We start from the raw sequence: 23,115 nt of genomic DNA, 5'->3' as shown, positions 1-23,115 counted from the left end.
AGGGCTACAGAAGACAGGGGAGAAATGGGGTATAACATGAACTTGGACAACTAACATGGAGGACAGGGGCTGAGGCAGGGCTACAGTAGAGTGGAGAGATCTTGTCAGAGGGACACAGTCTTTGGAGCTGATTTTGTCTGTAGACTTTCCTCTTCTTCACCAGTATCTACATGCTGACAATGTGACTCTGTCCTATGTTGAAATCAATGACAATATAGCTCCATCTGTCCTTCCCAGTGCCTGTTAGGTAGATGCAAAGTAACTTTCAGACAACAGGGCATCATTAGGACCTGGTTTTTCTGAGGCACACTCTTCAGTGTAAAACCATGGGGTTTAGATGCAGGCAGACCTTTCCTTGGGCACTGTTGGCCATAGACCTTGATAAGTCAACAGGGAGAAGAAAAAGAAAATACAGAAGCTCCAAGGATTGGAGCTGGAAACCAGATTCTGCCCCTTCCTGTCCCTGAGACCTGGTGTATGCCATTTAGCCTCCCTGTACCTCACCTTTCTCATTGGTAAAATGAGGTCAGAGCCTCCCACCTCGGCTTTCTTGTGAAAATTAAATGAAATGCCAACTTCTGAGAACAGTGTTGGAGATAGAGGGCTCAGTTTAGAGGAGCCCCAGTAGAAGCTCAAGATTGAGAGGAAGCAGTTACCGGAAGGATGGGGGGTGATATTACAGATGAGGGAGGAAAGAAGTACAAAGCAGACAAAAACACAGGTGTCCATTGTGCCTGCCCCATATTAGATATGAACTAAGGCAAATGAAAACCAGCAAACTGCTTAGCACTTATGTGCTCAATAAACAAGTACTGAATCTTAGAGAAAGAAAGGATTTGAAAAGCCCTGTTCTGCGCAAGGCTTCTTACAGTGGTAGTGTTACCCTGCGGGCCATCTGCTCTAATTAAAATTTCACGGGGCTGAGGAATTTAGTGCCCTAACCTCAGGGCCTCTGGTACACTTGGTGTTTTGTTTGAGGTTGATGTATTTGGAAAGATTAGAGGAGGAAGAATTCTTTGCCAGTTTTTAACTAGGCAGAAGTGAAGGTTTTCTGCTAGAATATTTTTGCTCTCTGGCACTGGGGGGTCAGAGATTAAATAATTTGCCACCAGACAGATGTTCTGAAGAGCTAATTAAAAAACTGACAAGTACCCAAGACCTCATATAGTTAGATTTATATTCCATCCTCTACAGGAAGATCACAATCACTACAGCTTAAAATCGCTACATTAAATGATACTTCCAGAAAGTTCATTTTGAAATTAAAAAAAATGGCATTAAAGACATTCTTAATTATAGAAGTATGTCTCAAATCTGGGTGCATATTTTAAAGAAATGGAGAACCTTTTTAAAAATACTTACGCTGGGCCCCATCCCAGACCAATCATATCAACGTCTGGGAGGAGGGTCTCAGTAACAGATTTTTTTGAACTCTTTAAATGGTTTGAATATGCAGCCAGGATTGAGAACTACTGATCTAGAAATAAAACTATTTTAATCTCTGAATTAATCCTGGGAGACACTACAATGTAATATATGTGAACAGAATAGGAATTGGAGTGAGGTCAGTTTTAGCCAATAAGACAGGTTGATCACAATCACATACTTCCCTGGGTAAATTACTTAACCGTGTTAAAGGTCAAAGTTTTGTTACCTTTAAAATATGGCTATTAGCTTTTTAATAGGTTTTTATGAGGATTGGATGTGAACATTATGTCATAAGTAAAGGACCTGCTATACGCCCAGCATGGAGTAGACACTCAGTAGTCACCCTGGTGGTCACTACCATTTATTTATTTTTTTTGTTTTTGTTTTTTTGGGTTTTTTTGTTTTGTTTTGTTTTTAGCATTTATTTATTTTTGGGAGAGAGAGAGAGAGAGAGTGAGAGAGAGAGAGAGAGAGAGAGCATGAGTGGGGGTGGGGCAGCGGGTAGAGACACACACACACACACACACACACACACACACACACACACACACACAGAATCGGAAACAGGCTCCAGGCTCTGAGCTGTCAGCACAGAGCCAGATGCAGGGCTTGAACTTACAAACCATGAGATCATGACCTGAGCCGAAGTTGGACTCTTAACTGACTGAGCCACCCAGGTGCCCCATCACTACCATTTATTTTTACTAAAATGCTTTGCTGGGAATTTTAAGCCTTTTTCTTAGGTATGCTTATTAATATGAATGAAAAGATTTTGAGTAGAGGCACAAAGATGAGCATACATAAACCTAACACAGTCTGCACAATACAGCATCTTGTCACACTGCAATTTGTAAATACATCATAGTCAGATTCAGCCTGAGTGTACATATCATCAAAGTCATAGAGCGTATAAATTTCCTCCTAGAGATGTTACTACTCTCTAGAATGAATGCCAATAAACATTCCCAGCTAGCATTTTGCACTTAAGCCAGCCTCTGTGTTTCTTTACAATCACCTGGAAAATGTGGACTTAGCTGTGACGACTTGGGTGCCAAGTAGCTCAATCAATTATATTGCAATATAATTGCCCAAAGGGTCTGAACCTGTAGTTCTATCAGGTGCATTTTGATTATCCACACTAGCCATGGACAGAAGGAGAGAGGGAAGTTTGCCGTTTTGCCATTCCTTATCTGAGCCTAGGCCCTTGGCTGTGACCTCAGTGGTATATAGACAGACAGTAGGACCAGCAATACAAACGAACCTTGCTGGAGGCCCTGAATACATGTTCCTACCTTTTTTTTTCTTTTTTAAGAGAGGGGTTTATTTTATTTTATTTTATTTTTTAAATGTATTTATTTGTTTTGTAGAGAGAAAGCAAGCAAGCATGGAGGAGAGGCAGAGATAGAGGGAGAGAGAGACTCCCATGTAGGCTCCAAACTGTCAGCTCACAGCCTGACATAGGGCTTGATCCCACAAACTGCGAGATCATGACCTGAGCCAAAATCAAGAGTCAGACGCTTAACTGACTGAGCCACCCAGGCACCTCAGCTCCCACCTTTTTTATGCTGGAAACATGTGTCCTGGCCATAGTGTTCCTTTATTTGTTTGTGGGACTATTTTGGCGGAGCTGAGATGAGGGTCTGGCACTAAGCCTGTGCTTTCAGCATTTTATCCCTTACTTTTTATTGTAAGCATATGGTAAATATTGTGGTACGTATTAGTGTTTACTCTTCTCCTTGGACTTGTACCTGTCCCCACCACTTACTAGTGTGTGTCTTGAGGTCAGCCACTTACCCCTTCTCAATCTGTTTCCTCAGCTGCAAAATGAAGGAATCAAATACACATATTATTGTGTTCTGCCGATGATAAAATGAGAATATAGTGATAACATTTGCTGAATGTGTATTTGAGTAGTTGAGTATTTCACGTGTTCTCACTATTAATATATATTAACTTATAACCACCTGTAAAGTAGATCCCTTAATTCCCTTTTTTACAGATAAGGACACTGAGGTATGGAGTGGTTAAAGTAATTTTTTCAAGGTCACACAGCCAGAAAGTGGAGGAGCTGAGATGAGTTTGGCTTCATGCCTGTGCTCAAAACACTGCATACCAGGCCTTTTCATAGAGGGCATGTGGTAAATAATAGTGTTTGCTCCTCTTCTGAACTTCCTCTGACAATTTCTGATCTGAAATCGGTATGGCATGGCAACAGCACCATGGTTCACCTGATAGCCATTTACTAAATACTTATTGATAGATTAATTGATAAAACAGTGCTCAGGTTGTGTACAGTTTTGCCTAGTAATGGATTTGTATCACATTGTGTTTATTGACACTTGACCTGCAGAAAACCCTCAGTGACTCTACGTGGCCCCTTAGCATTCAAGGCTCTTCAGTGATCTGGAGTGATCTGCCCTTTCCAACCTCATTACACCTCTGCTATTTATACAAACCTTGCTGGGGTTTAAGCTCAGTTAAGGATGGGACTTATTTGGTCATCTTTTTCTTTGTATGTCTACTCCTTGTGGGAATCTGAATAATATTGACGGAATGAATGACTGAATGTGTCTCAGCCATCATGAGCTGCCACATTGTTCCTATGTGCAAAAAAGCAGGTGCTAGCACTTCTTGGCTCTGATGGATCCCTTTGTCCAGCCCCATCCTCCATGATCCCATGTCCTAGTCCTGACCCCAGCTAGCCTTTACCAGGTGTTAAACTTTCCAACAGTTTTACCAGCATCATCCTATCTTTTGTGAAAATGATCCTGCCAGACTGCCACTAATTGGGCTTAGGTTTTTGTTGTGTTTCTTATAATGATGATGAGTTTTCATAGATTTGTCCACACTTGCATTTCACTCACCTCATTACTGGATTTTGCCAATTTGCACATTAATGAAAGTAAACCCTATTTAAAGGGCATGTTAATATATGAGTGGAAGTTTAAAAAATACTACTGACTAGTCTAACTTTACATTGTAGGTGAAGGGGGGCCTTTTTAATGCTTAAGATGTGTTTTTCCTGTTACATAAACATGTTTTTCTTCTAATGTATGAAAGAGAAAGGAGCTAAGATTTATTTAGCACCTATGAGGCCTAACACTGCCGTAATAACTTCTGTTTGTTATTGCACTTGATCTTCAAAACAATCCTGGAAAGGAATATAGCATGATAAGAACCAGGCTTTGATGTCAGAAAGACCTAGGTGTGGCCCCCAACCCACCCACTGCATGATCTTGGGGAAGTCTCTTAATGATCTTGGCAGGTCAGGTCTAGTGACCCAGAAGAGGTCCTACAGGATGAGCCAAGAGGATCTCTGGCTGCGCTTAGGATGGAAATCAAATGCAAGCCAGCAGGAGGTGAAAGCAGAACTTGATGATGTAGAGAGAGCAGATACAGATGGAGGGTCCAGGAGACTCAGAAAGGAAAGGAGCATGAGTCTTGTCTTTGTTTCAGGTCTGGGGGTTTTGATTAAGGATAGGTGGTCCAGTGGTGTATGTACTCTCTCAAGAATCCAGGAACTGGTTAGACAAAGACAAAGACCCAGGTGTCATTCATGGGAACCAAGGGTCCTTGGTAAAAAGATGTCTAGTGCTGGTGGTCTGGAATATGCATATAGTTTAACACACCTAGTAAAATCCAGTTGGTAAAAGCCAGGATGTCTCATCTGGTCCTTCCTTAGATGTTACCTCTCCTAGAGAAATCATTAACTCCTTGTCCCTTACAAGGAGGGCATGAGCTATACGCATTCTGAGGTGTGTGTAAAGCAGAGTAGGGGGTGCAGATGTTGGCAGAAATAGAAGCAGGAAAGGGAGAAGAAGGCAGATTTTTATGGAGTCCTTCAGTTTCCCTGTCTCAGGAATCTACCTAAACTTAAGTTTTCTTATCTATAAATAGATATAATGACATCCATTTGGTATTTGAGGTGATATTTTATTGCTTTCTTCCCTACACACAAACAATCGCCAAATGGGAACAAAAGTGTTGGTTTATTAATGGCTAGATAAGCAACCAAAGTTGCTTGGTTAAAACCAACCAAATGTAGGGCTTCTGCAGAGAGATGTACTGGCCCATGAGGCCAGGGCTCAGAAGGCTGAGTGAGGCTACTCATTTCCACTTTGCTGGAACTGGAGACAGTAGAGGACCTGGACCTTCTAATTGGTCACATAAATAAGTGGCTGGGCTCAAGAGCAAACATGGAGCTGAATCTCTCCCAAAGAGCCAGGCTCTTTCTAGGTCAGATTGCTGCCCGAGAGCAGATAGTTCAGTTGTGACCCCTGGGCATAATAACTGGCAGAGGAAGAGGGGCAGAAGGCATGCCAAGCCTGGGTAAAGACGTGAAGGCACAGTAACCCACCCAGCAGGGAACAGGGCAGAGGAAGCTGTTCTCTGTGGAACGGCTTTCAGGGAATGGGCACATATAGGAGCAAAAAGTAGCAAGGGCATCCTCAGGCCCAGCCTAACAATAACAGCAAAATCAGTGAGAACACAAACCAAACCCTTACTTCATAGGGCTTTAAATGGGATTAAGCAAATTATGTGTATAAAGTGCCCGGCATGAACACACTGGGCAAGCACCAATGACCACTATAACCTTTAAAGAGAAGCGGTTGTTCGTCAGGTAAGTAGTGTCATCAAGACCATTGCATAGATGGAATGGAATGCATAGAGGAATGGAAGTCTCAGAGACATGAATTCTGGTATGGTATAAAAACCAGTAACAACAACAAGAACATCACAAACAAGCAAAACATAATTTTACCTTGTTTTAGATTTGGGAACCCTTAGAAGCATTTTTTTTTTTGGTTAAGGGTCTGGACATGAAAGAAAATAATCAGAGAAAATATCCTGGAACTCCAAAAGTTACTTTAAGCTTTCATAGGAGGTGAGCTTGGAAGTGGACTTGAAGGATGGGGAACATGCTAATGAATATTTGCATCCAATGTCATTAGCCACAGGTGCCATTTGGAAACCATCACCACTTCTTACGTTTTCCACGTAGTATGACTTCATGCAGTGATCTCAAAATGTATCAACAACTGACATACATAAAAAGCTCAGAGATCAGAAGTTAATACTTCAGATTGGACAAGGTCTTGCCATGAAACAAGTTGACAAGAAAGTCCTTATCTCTTTATATTGACTATGATGAAACATGTCAGAGAAGTTTAACAAATTTGACTTTACTGGATATCAAGGTTTTTTGTTTAGGATGCCAGTAGTAAATATTCTGTATTTCTCTGCTTTCTATTAGCAGGGGGAAAAAAAGCTATTTAATCTAGATTAACCTAATAAAGAGCATATTTGAGATTTAAATGTTTGCTCCACATTTTCCCCAAATTAAAGCTTATTTTATTCTTGAACACAGATTCAAATTTCTGATGTCATATTTTTCTTTGAAGAGTTATATCCATCTGGATTGTCTAGGTAATATCACAGTAATAACCTTAAATGTAGTGACGTCAAACAATAGGGTCATAATTCTCACTTGGTGCTACATGCATCATCACGGGCCACTTGGCTCCTCTTGATTCTCATTCATAGACCTAGGACAAGAGAATTTCCATCTTTGTGCTTCCATGATTTCAGAAGCAGGGAAAAATAAACATGGCAAATTAAGCATTGCCTTTTATTGCTTCTATACAAAAGGGAGACACATCACTTCTCACATGTCATTGTCCAACAAAAGTCACATATCCGTGATTAACTTCAAAGAGGTCAGAGCAGTCCACTTCTCCCATTTGACCGAAAGGCAGACAGCCAGAAAATACTTATAAAATCACTAATGACCGCTGTAAGAGGTGTCTTATTATTCCTATTTCATATCAAGGTCACGAAAGTAGTATGTGGAAGAGGGCAATTATGAACCTAAGTTAGACTGAAGACTTATGTATCTTATATAATATTATGCTGTAGTGTAAGAGTATGTAAAAATGAGAAAGTTGCCCTCTACCTTCATTTCAACCTACTAAAAGTAAGTGAGACTACCAAACACTATTTCTCTGAAGTAACAAAATAAATATATCTGCTTTTGTGAAGGAATGAAAAGTAAAGCTTCTCAAAGGAATGTGAGGGAGGGGAGGAGAAAGAAGATGCATGGATAGGGCATCCAAGAGATACTTAAATGAGTTGCCAAAAATATTGCTCTTTTGTCATATATAGGTCTCTGCTCCAGCATTATTTTAAAATATTGATAAGAAAAACTTTTTTTGGGGGGGAGGTGCCTGGGTGGCTTAGTCGATTAAACATCTGACTTTGGCCCAGGTCATGATCTCACAGTTTGTGGGTTCGAGCCCCGCGTTGGGCTCTGTGCTGTCAGTTCAGAGCCTGTAGACTGCTTCAGATTCTGTGTCTCCTTGTCTCTATGCCCCTCCCCCGCTCATGCTCTGTCTGTCTCTCAAAAAATGAATAAACGTTAAAAAAAGAAAAAAAGAAAAAAAAACTTTTTTTTTTATTTTTTTTTTAACGTTTATTTATTTTTGAGACAGAGAGAGACAGAGCATGAACGGGGGAGGGTCAGAGAGAGGGAGACACAGAATCTGAAACAGGCTCCAGGCTCTGAGCTGTCAGCACAGAGCCCGATGCGGGGCTCGAACTCACGGACCGTGAGATCATGACCTGAGCCAAAGTCGGCCGCTTAACTGACTGAGCCACCCAGACGCCCCAAGAAAAACTTTTTATTTATTTATTTTTACCCCCTCTGTAGGAGAATATAAACATTGATGAAGCCTCCAGATGCCTGGTGAAACATATACTTGCAAACGAGTGTGACCTGATGGAGTCCATTGAGCCGGACGTCGTGAAGCCCCATCTCACATCACCCAAGATTGTCAGCTGCTCCAGCTGTGCCAAATCCTAGTAGGCTTCTTTGCTGGCATATGATGGAAATAATCCTATTTATCTCATGTCTCAGTTCTTATCAATTTGAGTAAATGTCAGGATAGGGATACACATGCAGCAAGCCAAAGATCTATGCCTGTATATTTCCTATAAGAGAGAAAAATAGCAAATGTTCTTTTCATGTTTGTCCCAGCATCAGCACAGTGTTTACGAGCTTGTTAAATATTTAGTCTGTTACAAAATTCTGTCTTGTAGCCGACCACAGTTCTGGAGGGCCACAGTTCTGGAGGGCCAGCGTCTGCCCTGTTATTTTCTTCTTGGATTCGGCCACGGCCTCTAGTCTTAAAGAGAAAGGGGAGAAGAGCAGACTAGCTGTCAAGTTCAGCACTGGCTTTCACTTTGCCCCTGGTGCCTTTGTCCAGATTTCAATACACTTTCTGCTGGGCTGACAGGCCTATTAAGTAGAAATGTTTTTTTCTCCAGAGATGACCTCCATTTCCAACAGCCCTGAGTTGTCTCTGATTTAGCCCTTCAGAGTCGAGTACACAGGCTTCCTGTGCTTTTCTTGCTTATATTGTCCCTTGCCATGCCCTGAATGTTGGTTTAAGTGAAAACTGTATGAAAAGACTTGCCTCCATATGTGCCTTTCTGTTCACTTTCTCTGACTTAAGCCGTGGGGCTCTTCTGTTCATGTAATATATATTATATATATTTTCACAAGTGGAAAATAAAACATTACAAGATGCTGTTTCCCTATTTCTGAAAATGCTTTAAGTGTCTTAGTATTGTGATTTTTTTTGACTGTGTAGCCATGGTTCTCAAGACCCATTTCTAAAATTTTTTTTCAAAACGCAATGAGAAAAATACACTTAAAGGAACTTCTGGGCACTATTATACTTAGATGAGTCTATCTATTGTTCATTTCAGCATTTAGGCCAAGCAGTGTATCTACATTTTCTTGGTTAAGCAGAGGAATATATTTTCATATGTTCTAATCAAGAATGTGGTCTAATAGCAGACCAATCAACATGCAAAGAAACAACTAAAATATGCATGATAATATTTTGCTTTACCCAATGGCTATGGTGCTGATATGCTGAAGATAGGTACTGCTTTTTTTTTTTTTCCATTTATTTACTTTTGAGAGACAGAGCAAGACAGAGCATAAGGGGGGAAGGGCAGAGAGAGGCGGGGACACAGAATCCAAAGCAGGCCCCAGACTCTGAGCTGTCAGCACAGAGCCCAATGTGGGGCTTGAACTCATGGACTGCGAGATCATGACCTGAGCAGAAGTCGGAGGCCTAAGCGACTGAGCCACCCAGGTGCCCCAGGTACTGCTTTTTAATAGCATTTAATGGCGTTCGTATTCATATTATACTCACGGGAGCTTTGTCTTTTGTAGCAGATATTTTTGGGTGTCCTACCCATATTATCTTGGCATTCACTGTTTCTGTAAGTACCAACCACTCAGCTTCTTATTGTTTGTGACCTATTCCCCGAGGGCATTCTCTGGCCTTTGGAGCACTTGACATGTGAGGTAGACAGATGAGAAGTTCCAGGAGTTCATGTCTACAGGAGTAGCTCTCAACCAAGGATAGCAGGAAGTGGGAGATGAGTATCCTGGGTTCCTTGTCCCTCAGGAACCACATTCTTTTTGTTGTTGTTGTTGTTGTTGTTGTTGTTTTATTTTTTTTTAATATTTATTTATTTTTGAGAGACAGAGCATGAGCAGGGGAGGGGCAGAGAGAGAGGGAGACAGAATCCAATGCAGGCTCTAGGCTCCGAGCTGTCAACATAGAGCCCCACGTGGGCTCAAACCCATGACCTGAGCCAAAGCTGGACACTCAACTGACTCATCCTGAGGCATACTTTATACAGTCTCACAGGGGTCCAAGTGGGATTAAGCCCTGGCTCTCACAGGGGAAACCTGCCATCTGACTCATCCTGTATGGGCTTCCTTTCCTTTTTTCCTCACTTCCTCCCTCCTCTACTGGTCATTTCTGGGTTCACTTCCTAAATGAACTACTTTCACTGAAATCCTTGTTTCAGGGTCTTATGGGGAAACCCAAACCCAGTCTACATTAGTTGGGACACAGGTGGCCTAAGAAGCAGATTCTCAACACCAGCTTCTTGAACTGAATCATTCATCACCCAGCTGGTAGCAAGGACCCCCTTGCTGGTAGACAATGTGGTAGAGCTAATCCCTAGCAAGCTGTAGCACCATAATTACTAAAATTCTCATCACGTGGATTGGGATAGAATCTAGATGGAAGGAAAGTCTATTGCTCTTGGGTTTCAGAGACATGAGTTTATGGAGTTAACTTCCAGAAACTCTGTAGGAGAAAACATTATAGAGTTGATTCAGCTAACACTCAACTCAGGATTTGGTGCATAATCTTGAAGACCTCCAAACAGCAATCAAAATAATCCTCATTTCCGTTAGCTACAGGATAGACAGGATGGACGCTGAAAATCAGGCCTAAGACTTTAGGAGAAGCAGACTTTTATTTTTATTTATTTTTAATGCTTATTTATTTATTTTGAGAGAGAGAGAGCACACCCACAAAAAGAGTGGGGTGGAGAGATAGAGAATCCCAAGCAGGCTCTGAGCTGACAGCACAGAGCCTGATATGGGGCTCAAACTCACAAACTGTGAGATCATGACCAGAGCCGAAATCAAGTCAGACGCGTAACCAGCTGAGCCACCCAGGCTCCCTGAGAAGCAGACTTTTAAAAGAGGCTGACCCCACAGACCTAGCAAATTTCCTCCACTAAAATCAGAATTTTTGTAGGAAAAAAATCATACACTGAAATATAGAAGGAGATAATTTGGGTGGATGCTCTTAAGAATCTTGAACCCAAAGATTGTTCTGAAACTGTGGCCCAGAAAAAAAGACCTTTACCCTTTCCTGGGGGGAGAATAGCCACTTGTCACATAAAAGCTCCACCTGAGTAGGATGTTTTAGAAGGTGATGCTTTTCCTTCTCAAGTTCTGCTCTCATCTTCCCTCATTGCTTCCAGACAAATAACTAGAATCAAGTCTCAGTGGGAACAGTCTCAGAGAAGAAAACTATGCTCTGTGGTGCAGGGTGAAAAGGATTATTAATCAAATGAACTATAAAGCCTGACTAATAAGTATGGGTAGGAATCTGGAGAACGTTCTTGAATTGGTCTTAAGATGCTGCATCAGGGAGGACAGAATGTAGCACCAGATGATGGATAATCTATTTCTATGAGAGCACTCTTTAATGAGTTAATTTTTAACATTCTGGCAAGGAAACCTGGAGCTGATCCCAATGTGCTACTAGAATAGCTCTTTGAAGCTTGGAAACAATGTTGGCCTAAAATAAATGATGTGGAGATGCCAGAACTACCTTGGCAAAGTATTAGAGAAGAGCTCTAAGGTCTCAAAGAGGTGGGCATATTATAATGTATTTATTTTGTAATATCAGAGAAACTACCAGCTGATTATGTTCCTCAGGAGAGCCCAGAAGACACTCCCTTCACTAAAACAATAAGGAGTGTCCCCCAAACAGGGATACCAGCATCAATGAGAAGCTCACTGTTGGTTGTTCTCTGTGCCAGATTTGAGACTGTAAGTATGTTGCTGTGTTCACTGGGAATGACACCAACATGGTTAAGGTTCACTATGTGGTATTAGCATATTTAGTGCTGGGTCTTGGATCTTGAGCATCAAAAGGTGGAAGTGGAAGTAAAGCCTCCTACTATCTCTTTAAAAAATCAACTTAAGAAAGTGAGCTTCCCCTTTGTACAACTTCAGGCTCTGCAAAGTTAGAGGTCTTGATCATTCTACCAGGGGACATAGTAAAGATTCTGCCAAATCTATAGCTTCTTCAGCTGCTGCCTGATGTTTTTGGCTCCTCGTGCCTACGGGCCTGTTGTTAGAGAAGGTTGTTACTGTACAGGCAGGGGAAGGTCATCCTTGTTACCAAGAGGAGAGGGTTGCTGCTAAATAATGAAACAGGGAAGAGTATGTCTGGAAATCCTGGGGCTCATTGGAGTGCCTCTTGATGCTCCCATGCCTAGTGAGAACTAAAAGGGCAATTGCGGTGATAACATCTGGAAGAGTACAAGTAACCAGGGACTCACACTCTCAGGAACAAAGTTCTGCATGCACCACATCATGACCCTCAGCTAGGAGCAGGTTGGTCAAGGGACAGAAGTGGTAGAGGAGGGAAATGCTGCATGTCAATGATGGTCTCAAAATTAACTACAGCAGTGGAGATGGGAGCGTATCCCACCAACCCTTTATTGTGAGTTCTCTAGTGTTCTCCCTCTGTCTTTGGGAATTATGACCAATGACTTCCTTAAAAACAGTGAAAGGACAGACTGAACTTAACATTAGCATAAGTGAATCTGAGAAATGCAAGGCATGGGCTACAGTAGTCAATAGCGGAGGAAATACCTGTGTCCACCCAGCACATGGCTTCCAATTGCAGTCCTCTGAAACTCTGCCTAAAAGCATTCCCCAGGTGCATGGGGTGTATTTGTTTTGCATGCTGGACAGGCCAGAGTGTTACAGAGTTAGTTATCACCTCTAGGAGCAGTCTCATCTGAGACTGACAAACAGGCAGATAAGTACTTCAGTATCGTCCCCGGCTCAGGTGGGATAAATCTGAGGCTAACTCTATGAACCCTCAGAGGTCCCTGCTGGGATTGAGGCAGAATTTCACACAGTAGTGACCTGCTCATTACCACAACTGTTTTGGTTTCCCTTCCTTGCCTGTCCTGGTTCTCTACTCCTCTGCCAGTGCTTCCAAGGATCATCTCCCAGTGAGGAGATTTCCATTTTTGATTGACCTTCAAATGCTAATAATTCCTTTTTTAATGTTTATTTATTTATTTTGAGGGGAGGAGGGGTAGATTGGGAGGGAGAGAGAATCCCATGCAGGCTCCTCACTGTCAGCCCAGATCCTGACATGGGCTTCGAACTCACTAACTGTCAGATCATGACCTGAGCCGAAATCAAGAGTCGGAGGCTTAACCGATTGTGTCCCCTAGGCTCCCCCAACTGCTAATAGTTCTTAAAACATCAGAGCACCCAGGCAATAATTTTCATTACCATGGAATCTCTAATTCACTGTTTTTCTTTCTAAATATCCTCTGAAATGTGGTGTTTAAAATAAGCATGGTAAGATTCAAACTGTCTTCTAACCCTCACCCAGCATAGAAAATTGTTATTTATAGCCATCAAAATGAGTATTCATTGATTTATTGATTCCTTAACTCCCTCAACAAATATTTATTGAACAATTAGTATATTCCCAGCACTTGGCTAGGCACTTTTCCGAAGACACAAATGACTAAGTCATGGTCTCAGAGCTTAAGGTGTTATGATCAGGTAGGAAACTCAAATATGTAAGTAATCTACAATGTATCAAGAGAGAAGTCAAATGTCCAAACTGAGATATTTCTTCCGAAAACATAAGTTGTTTTTAAATGGAGGGACTTCAGCTCCAATTGTGTTTAAGGAAATAGAATATATGTGCCTACCATTCTCTTCCTAAAACACCAGGATCTAGCCACACTAGACTATTTTGTTCAGCTAGGGCTTCCTATTGTTTACAATATTCTTTGCTTTTTTTTTTTTTTTTCCTGGAAATCCTACCGATTCTTCAAGGATCACATAATGACACAGACTTTGTAGACTTGTAGGTCTCTGTAAGTAATTCAAATCTCTTCCTATACTTGCTCAACTCTTGACTCTGTTGTCACTCACATGCCACATTATAGTGAGTGTGCTATTATATATCTGCTATTTATAGAACGTGTACTATGGGACAGTCATTGATATGTAAGCTCACTGTTATGTCATTAACAAAATTCGTTTTTAATGTTTATTTATTCTTGAGACAGAGACAGAGCGTGAACAGGAGAGGGGCAGAGAGAGAGGGAGACACAGAATCTGAAACAGGCTCCAGGCTCTGAGCTGTCAGTACAGAGCCTGATGCAGGACTAGAACCCACAAACTGTGAGATCATGACCTGAGCTGAAGTCAGATGCTTAACCGACTCAGCTACCCAGGCACCCCTATTATGTCATTTAATCCCCACAACAACCCTTCATAGAACTACTCATTTTCCTATTTTATATATGAAGACATTGAAACACAGAGACACTGAGCAACTTGCCAAAACTCACACCACTACAGACTGGCAAGGCAAGGATTCCAACCCAGGCAGCCTAATTACAATGTCCCCACTCTTAGCTGTTAGGCTAGTAATTCGTAGACAGTCTGACATTTCTGGAGGGGGCAATGTACTGAATGCAGAGCACAATAGTCAGCCCAGGAAATGCTAGCAGAGTTTACCATATGCTGGCACTGGAGAGATCGTGTCATCTTGTCCTGTGCTAATACATGAAAAACACTTAGCATGGTGCCTAAACCATAGTAAGTAATTGATACATTTGGTTATTATGATACTAGCCTGTCTGCTATTTATTTATTAAATAGAAGTAGTAAGAACAAAGCTGTCAGATAAAAATGGCAGATATTTTTGGAGGTATCAAAATTAGGACCACAACAAATCTATAGAGATAGAAAGATTACTTGTCCCCTAGGCTTAAAGGATTAGGCATGACTGCTGAAAGGTATACGTTTTCTTTTTGGGGGTAATGGTAATGTTCTAAAATTGATTGTGGTGATGTTTGCACAACATTGTGAATTTACGGAAATGCATTGAATGGTACACTTTAATTGGATGGAATGTATGATATGCAAATAAATAATAAAGTTGTGATAAGAAAAAGAAAGTGGGGCCATAGGAGAAAGCAGTACACAGTTATTGATTCCCCTAGTACATTATCTTACCTTACCACAGAGAATAGTCCTGCTTTTATTCCATGGGGAGGAATCTCATGAGCTGCCCTTTACCGCTGCTGACATCTGCCTGGTTAGTCATCACTTCTGAATTCATGACTTGCTCTCAGATGTTGGAACCAGTGTTATACGTGGATTTAGATAAGCTGCATCTGAGCTGTTTCCATCTGAAAATATCCTTTTGTTTTCTGGGCCCCAGGCACATACAATTCCCCAACATTAAAAAAGAGTAGAAATCTCAACAGAAAGGTCAGAGGTGCTGATGGACTTAGCTTAATTCTCAAAGATGAGGGCAAAATGAATCTGGGAAGTGTATATACACTATCTCACTGCCTTGATGACTAAAAAATTCCATTTCAACAAACCAACTTATTTTGTTCAATTGTATTGATTTTCAGACTATTAATCTCCAGATCCAGGCCTTGGTATATTCCTAAGTGCAATGTACTCGTAATTAATGGTAGACGTAAGACTCTGGAATTCAAAATTCCAAATGGCCCTAATTATGCTTTCTATTAGGACAGAATTTTCTTTAAAAAAGGACTTAAAAAACCTTATTAAAGTGTTTTTTTTCCCAAATGTGAAATACCAAAGCATTCTATTACTTATAATACAATACAATGTTTTCTGTTTTTTCTTGAACTGCTTTTAAGAATACCTTATGCCAGATGTATAACATCAGTCACTTTGTATTCATTGAAGTCCTTAATCAAACAGCTATGAAGTGACTGCTCTGAACAAGTTGCTGTATTTAGTGTGTTTAAGAAGATCGCATGTCAAGGTCTCTGCTTAATGTATGTTAGTTTCTTTCCTTTCTCTGTGATAGTTGTTGTCATGGAAACCTGAGGACTAAAAGTCATGGGTCCCCGATCTTTAAGTTTGCTATTTCCTTGGGGAGATGGGGATGGGTTAACAAGACAGACAAAAGATACATTTATGGATCAAAAAAAAAAGTTATTTCTGTTTCTACTACATGACATTCTTCATTTTTATTTGATCATTATAATAAATGTTAATAGTTATTGCTCAGGTCTTACATCTTTTCTAAACATAATGTCGTTTTATCATCATGACCACCCTATGGGGGCGGGGGTTGATTTCACAATTTGTAGATAAAAAAACAGGATGACAGAGACCAATGTTCATGTATATCATATGATTCTGGCAGGATTTCTAGTCAGTGGATCTACCCTTTTGGCATAGTGGGCTAATCAGAGTACTTCATTCTTCCTGGCTGAAGTGACAGATCTAGGGGTATGTTAGTGATTCAGCTGAACCATTCAAAGGTCTTTTTTGTGTCTAATGTACCCCCCCACCCCACAAAACTTTTTTTTTTAATTTTTTAAATGTGTATTTGTTTTTGAGAGACAGAGAGACATAGAGTGTGAGCAGGGGAGGGGCAGAGAGAGAGGGAGACACAGAATCCGAAGTTGGCTCCAGGCTGAGCTGTCAGCACAGAGCCCGATGCGGGGCTCAAACTCACAGACTGTGAGATCATGACCTGAGCTGAAGTCTGATGCTCAACTGACTGAGCCACCCAGGCGCCCCCACAAAGCTTTACGAAAGAGGACCACAGGAAATGGCCATCATTTTCTCACCCCATGGGACATGTGACAATTAGGTGAGCACATGCCAGTACATAGATGAAGAATCAAGAATGAGAGAAAGGAGGGCGGGGAGAAATGAAAACCCCATCTGAGTCCCTTAGTCCAGCTGTGCTTGAATCCTAATTTAACCTTTAACTTTGCAGTTGTGCAATGCAATAAATTCCTCTTTGGTTCTTTGTTCATTTTTTCAGGGCAGATTGATTTGATTTTCTGCCACTTGTAACTCAGATGCCCCTAACTAACATGGCCACATGGCCATTAAAAGTGGAGCTAGTGATGTTGAGCATCTTTTCATGTGTCTGTTGGCCATCTGCAGGTCTTCTTTAGAACAATGTCCATTCAGGTCCTCTGCTCATTTTTGGATTGGATTATTTGTAGATTTTTCTCTGTGTTGAGTTGTATAAATTCTTCTTATATTTTGGATATTAACCCCTTATTGAATATATCATTTGCAAACGTCTTCTCCCAATCAATAGGTTGCCTTTTTGTTTCATTGATGGCTTCCCTTACTGTACAAAAGCTTTTTATTTTGATGTAGTCCCAATAGCTTAATTTTGCTTTTGTTTCCCAGAGGAAAAAAAAATGTAGAAAAATGTTTCTATGGCTGATGACAAAGATATTGCTTGTGTCTTCCAGGAATTTTATGGTTTCAGATCTCACATTTAGGTCTTTAACCTATTTTGAGTTTATTTTTGTGTATGATGTAAGAAAGTGGTACAGTTTCGTTATTTGCATGAAGCTGTCTAGTTTTCCCAGGATCATTTTTTTTCTTTTTTTCCTTTTTTTTAAAATTTAAATTTTACTTAGTTAACATACAGTGCAATATTGGTTTCAGAAGTAGAATTCAGTGATTAATCACTTACATATAATACTCAGTGCTTATCACAACTACCCTCCTTAGTATCTATTCCTCATCTAGCCCATCGTCCACACACCTCCCTCTTTCAACCCATAGTTTGTTCTCTATCATTAAGATCCCTTGTGGTTCCAACATCATTTGTTGAAGAGACTTTTTTCCATTGTATATTTTTGCCTCCTTTGTTGTAGATTAATTGACCATATAATCATGGTTTAATTCTGGACTCTCTATTCTGTTCCACTGGTACATGTGTCTATCTTTGTGCCAATACTATATTGTTTCAATTACCACAGATTTGTAGTATATCTTGAAATCTAGAATTGTGATACCCTCAGCTTTGTTTTTCTTTCTTAAGGTTGGTTTGGCTGTTCATCACTACTTACCAGGGAAATGCAAGTTAAAACCACAATGAGATATAACTTTACACCTGTTAGAATGGCTAAAATAAAAAGCACAAGAAACAGGGATGCCTGGGTAGCTCAGTTGGTTAAGCTTCCAACTTCGGCTAAGGTCATGATCTCACAGTTCGTGAGTTTAAGCCTCACATCAGGCTCTGTGGTGTCAGCACGGAACCTGCTTTGGATCCTCTCTCTCTCTCTATCTGCCCCTCCTCTGCTCACACTCTTTCTCTCTCAAAAATAAATAAACGTTAAAAAACCACACACGCACAAGAAACACAAGTGTTGGCATGGTTGTAGGGAAAAAGGAATCCTTGTACGCTACTGGTAGGAATGCAAACTGGTGCAGCCACTGGAGAAAACAGTATGATGTTCCTCCAAAAATTAGAAAAGAATTACCATGTAATTCAGTAATTCCACTACTGGATGTTTCTTCAAAGAATATGGAAACACTAATTTGAAAATGTTACGCAGCTCTGTTTATTGCAATATTATGTACACTAACCAAGTTATGGAAGCAGCTTAACTGTCCTTTGGTAGATGAGTGAACAAAGAAGAACAAAGAAGATGTGATATTATATATATTTTATATTATATATATAACGTATATAATGGAATATTATTCATCCATAAAAATTAATGAAATCTCTCCATGTGCAACAACATGGATGGAACTAGAGAATATAATGCTAAATAAAATAAGTCAGTCAGAGAAAGATAAATGCCATATGATCTCACTTAGATGTGGAATTTAAGAAACAAAACAACTGAGCAAACAAAGGAAAAGAAGAGACAAACAAACAAACAAACAAACACAAAGACCATAATCTTAAATCCAGAGAACAAAGTAGGGGTTGCTAGAGTGGAGGTGGGTGGGTGGGATAGGTGAAACAGAAGAGATTAAGAGTACATTCCTGATGGTAAGCCCTGAGAAAAGTACAGAATTGTCAAATCAAACTGTAGACCTGAAACCAATGTAACACTATATGTTAATTATATTTGAGTCAAAAAAAGGGGAGTTAAGTCTTGTACCCAGTGTGTCTGTGTACATGGTCCTCACGGTCCATGTTCTTGACCATAATGTTTATTTAAAATAACAGCTCCCACTTAAATGGAAGACTTTTATAGGCATTGGAAGTTTAACTTCAAATATTCTTCTAGAAGGGAAATATATGAAGACATAGTCAATGGAAGAACAGGTGCTTCATGCTAATAATAACTAAACAGTCAGTATCCCCAAAATAAATATATAAATAGTGACAAGTGGCTTACAGAATAAAAATAAAGCACATAAATACTTTTTGGGACTAGATGATATCATGAAATTACTGTAGAGGAAGTTCTAATAGACATATCATACCACATGTTGTATTTAAATTAACATTTAAAAATTAATATAAAAATGTTTTAAGCAGATGGTGTTTGCCTACATAAATCAGGAGGTAGTTATTCTTAAAAGTCTATAAAGTATGATCTGGGAATCTCTCTTTTAAAGAGAGAGAGAATATGGAGAGGGATCAAAGAAGGATGGAAAAAAAACTTGTGAAAGTGTAAAGTAATGTGGGGTCATAGAGTTTCCCAAAAGAAGCATGAGAAGGAATTTGATAAATGCCTTAAATACTGATTACTTTTAACAAAAGTGACATTCAACTATAATCTTTGGCAAAAGAAAATGAGAGGACAAAATTTAAGCTGCATTCAGAAATGCTTTGTTAAGACAAAAGTACACAAAGAACTACAGTGAGGAGGTGGGGGACACAATCGCTTGAATAGGACAAGGAAAGGCAATAATGCTCAATCACAGGTGCTGAAAAATACTCGTAGTAAATTATTATTTAAAATGCCATTTGTTTGGGGCGCCTGGGTGGCTCAGTCCATTGAGTGTCCAACTTCCCCTCAGGTCATGATCTCACGGTTTGTGAGTTTGAGCCCCGCGTTGGGCTCTGTGCTGACAGCTCAGAGCCTGGAGCCTGCTTCAGATTCTGTGTCTCCCTCTCTCTCTTTTCCTCCCCCTCTTATGCTCTGTCTCTCTCTGTCTCAGAAATAAATAAACATTAAAAAAATTAAAAAAAAATAACATTTGTTTGACACCTACTTTGTGCCAACTAAATACATACGCTACTTAATCTCCATAGCAACAGAGATATTTAGAAACTCCTAATCAGAGATATTTAGAGACTCACTGAAGGTCACACAGCTAGCAAGTGACAGAGCCACTCTTCAAACTCAAGACTGGCTGACTCAAAGACTTTATTTTCAATATGCCTCCATATGACTATATTTTATATGACCATATGTTTAGATGGCACTGATTTTTAAAACATATATTTATTTCGTAGATGTATCAGTTAAGGTTCAGTAAAGAAACAGACATGATACAGTCAGTTGAAAGGGAACATTTAACATAAGGAATTATTAGCCAATAAAAGGAGGTTAATTATGGACGGTTAAAAAGAACTCTACAGGAATGTCAGGTATAGGGAAAAGCCACCACATTTGTGGCTGAAGGAGAGCATCCAAAGAAGGAAAACACTTGGCAGAGCCTGGCCGCTTCCCACCTCTTGCCTGAGGCTGACATCAGACCTTGTTGGAGATGGTATGGCTGAGGTCCATTGGATGGTGGAGGAGTTCACTTAGGCTGATGAGTAGAAAACCACTTGCTGGGAGGTTGCTTGCTGGTGTGCCACTGACACTCACTGGGAGGTGTGCACCTGTAGGTCTCCATCATTGCCAGGACCGTCCGGCAAAAAACCTGTCTGCTGGCAGCATTGGTTCCGAGAAAACAATCCCCTCCTTCCTACAGTACTTCTCCACAGCACCCTGCACTGGCAAAGCCTTTACACTGCACCTGCTGGCAAAGGAGAAATATTTGTAGTGTCCAGTTCTAGAATCATAATGCAAGGAAAAGACGGTGGATTTGGAACACAGAGGCAGTAAGTTGATAACAGGCAGTGTGTTAACTAGGCTAAGTCATGATAACTGTGAAAACAAATAACTACAAACTGTCAATAATAACAAAACGAAGGTTCACTTCTACTTAAATGATCTGCTTGTACTTATGATCTACTTCTACTCATGATCTGGTCCCAGTCAGGTAGCTCGACAAAGCTACCCTTCTACAAGCAGAAATTCAGCTATTTTAGCTTCTTCCTTTGTGTTGCTCCATCACTGAGGAGTTCTTTGTTTCTGGGATGTGCAATGGAGGAGAGGGAGAACATAGATGGTTGAGGAACATACTTTAAAGCCAATCCTGTAAGTGGTATATGTAACATTTGCCAGAACTTAGAACCTCCCACCCAGCTGTAAGAGTGGCTGGGAAATGTGCTACAGGAAAATAAAATGGACAGTGGACATGTAGTCTTGCTCCTGTCACACTAGATTTCAAGTGCATGGTCTGTTATTAGCAGTGAGTTTAAGCAAGTTGTTGTACCTCTGAGTCTTAAATAGCTCATCTTTAAAAATAGTAACATTTAGCTCAAAATAATGCTGTGGGATTTAAAGAAATATTACATAAAGCACTAGACAATACATACTTAGGCATTCAGTGATATGAGATTCCTTAAATCAATAATTATCAAGAGTTAAAGAGGGCATGTGATATGTATTAAAATCTCACAGAGGTGGTAATAATAGGAAAAATAGTCGATCTTATAGTTTTATATGTGGAAAAGTAAAAAAAAAATCCACTATTTTTGTGATACAAATCTCAGAAGATTTAAACATCTTCCGTGGGTGAGATATGGAGAAGTTAACTTCACAAGATGGATTTGCAATGGAAGGGAATGGCTGATGGTAATAAAATGTAGAATGTAGAAAGTCAGGTGAAATGACATATCAGAATCTGGTGTGTGTTTGTGAGAGTAAAAGAGGGTGGGACGAGAAGAGAGTGATGATTTAGTATTGATTACAAAGGGTATGGGTTAGGGGAGGTTGAGAACCACTGCTATAAATCCTTGTTAGGGATATAGAGTAGTCCCTGCCTTATCCACAGTTTCAGTTACTCCCAGTACTCTCTGGTCTGGAAGCAGATGATCCTCCTTGTGACCTACGGTGGGCTCAAGAGTAGTCTCACCTAGCTTCACAGTGCTTACACCCCTCACTTCCCTTCACTTCATCACTCGGGAATTTTATCATCTCACATCATCACAAGAAGGGTGAGTACCGTACAATCAGGTATTTTGAGAGAGAGAAACTGCATTCACATAACTTTATTATAGTATTGTTGTAATATTTCTATTTTATTGTTATTATTTTTTTAATATGAAATTTACTGTCAAATTTGTTTCCATACAACACCCAATGCTCATCCCAACAGGTGCCCTCCTCAATGCCAATCACCCAATTTCCCCTCCCTCCCACCTCCCATCAACCCTCAGTTTATTCAGTTTTTAAAAGTCTCTTATGGTTTGCCTCCTTCCCTCTCTGTAACTTTTTTCCCCCTTCCCCTCCCCCATGGTCTTCTGTTAAGTTTCTCAGGTTAGTTATTGTTTTTAATCTCTCCCTGTGCCTAACTTATAAATTAAAGTTTATCATTGGAATGTATGCATAGGAAAAAACATTGTGCATATGGATTTTGGTATTATCCGCCATTGCAGGTATCCACTGTGGGTTTTGGAACCTATTCTGGCAGATAGGGAGAAAATACTATAATCTATTTGAAGCATTTAGGAGTGTCCCTAGAATCTTGAACCGAGTAAATACTAAGTATTATTATTCTGATATGAATTAAAACTCAAATTATCACAAGGCAAGACAATTATCCTATGTGCCAAAGGTCTGTTTTGTAGCAACCATAGATTTCAATTTAGAGATATTAGAACCAACACTCTGGTCCTGAGAGAATGTCAAGCACTGTAACTGTTGGAGGATGCTCATCTGGCATATTTTAACATATGTTCCCATTTATTAAGCTCCCAGTATATGTGTATGTATGTATGCATACATGCACCCCGTATTGTGTTTCAATTCGACTATGCTCACACTTTGGGTTACTTTACTCTCCTCAGGGGATTCTAATTGCTAGCAATGAAATGTTAATATGAGTTAAGTAGAATTTCCACCTGTGTCCATTTTAAGTTCTCTTCCTCCCTGCCTCCTTTTGATTTTTGGAATGTCACACAAAGAAAGCCTGAGAGATTCAAA

At 40.2% G+C, this 23,115-nt stretch overlaps 1 protein-coding gene across 1 annotated transcript in view; it reads left to right on the top strand.

Moving 5' to 3' along the window:
- Positions 1 to 9,024, top strand: part of RAB38 (RAB38, member RAS oncogene family) — a 57,365-nt gene extending 48,341 nt beyond the window's left edge. Inside the window, exon 3 of the mRNA XM_015064083.3 lies at positions 8,135 to 9,024. Coding sequence (XP_014919569.1) covers positions 8,135 to 8,287 — 153 coding nt within the window. The 3' untranslated portion in view covers positions 8,288 to 9,024. The remainder of the gene's footprint in view (positions 1 to 8,134) is intronic.
- The last annotated feature ends 14,091 nt before the right edge of the window (positions 9,025 to 23,115 follow it).

Source organism: Acinonyx jubatus, chromosome D1 (assembly GCF_027475565.1).
Source record: "Acinonyx jubatus isolate Ajub_Pintada_27869175 chromosome D1, VMU_Ajub_asm_v1.0, whole genome shotgun sequence".
Classification (NCBI taxonomy): Eukaryota; Metazoa; Chordata; class Mammalia; order Carnivora; family Felidae; genus Acinonyx; species Acinonyx jubatus.
Note: the sequence above shows the minus strand (reverse complement) of the source record. Positions and strands in the feature narration are given on the sequence as shown.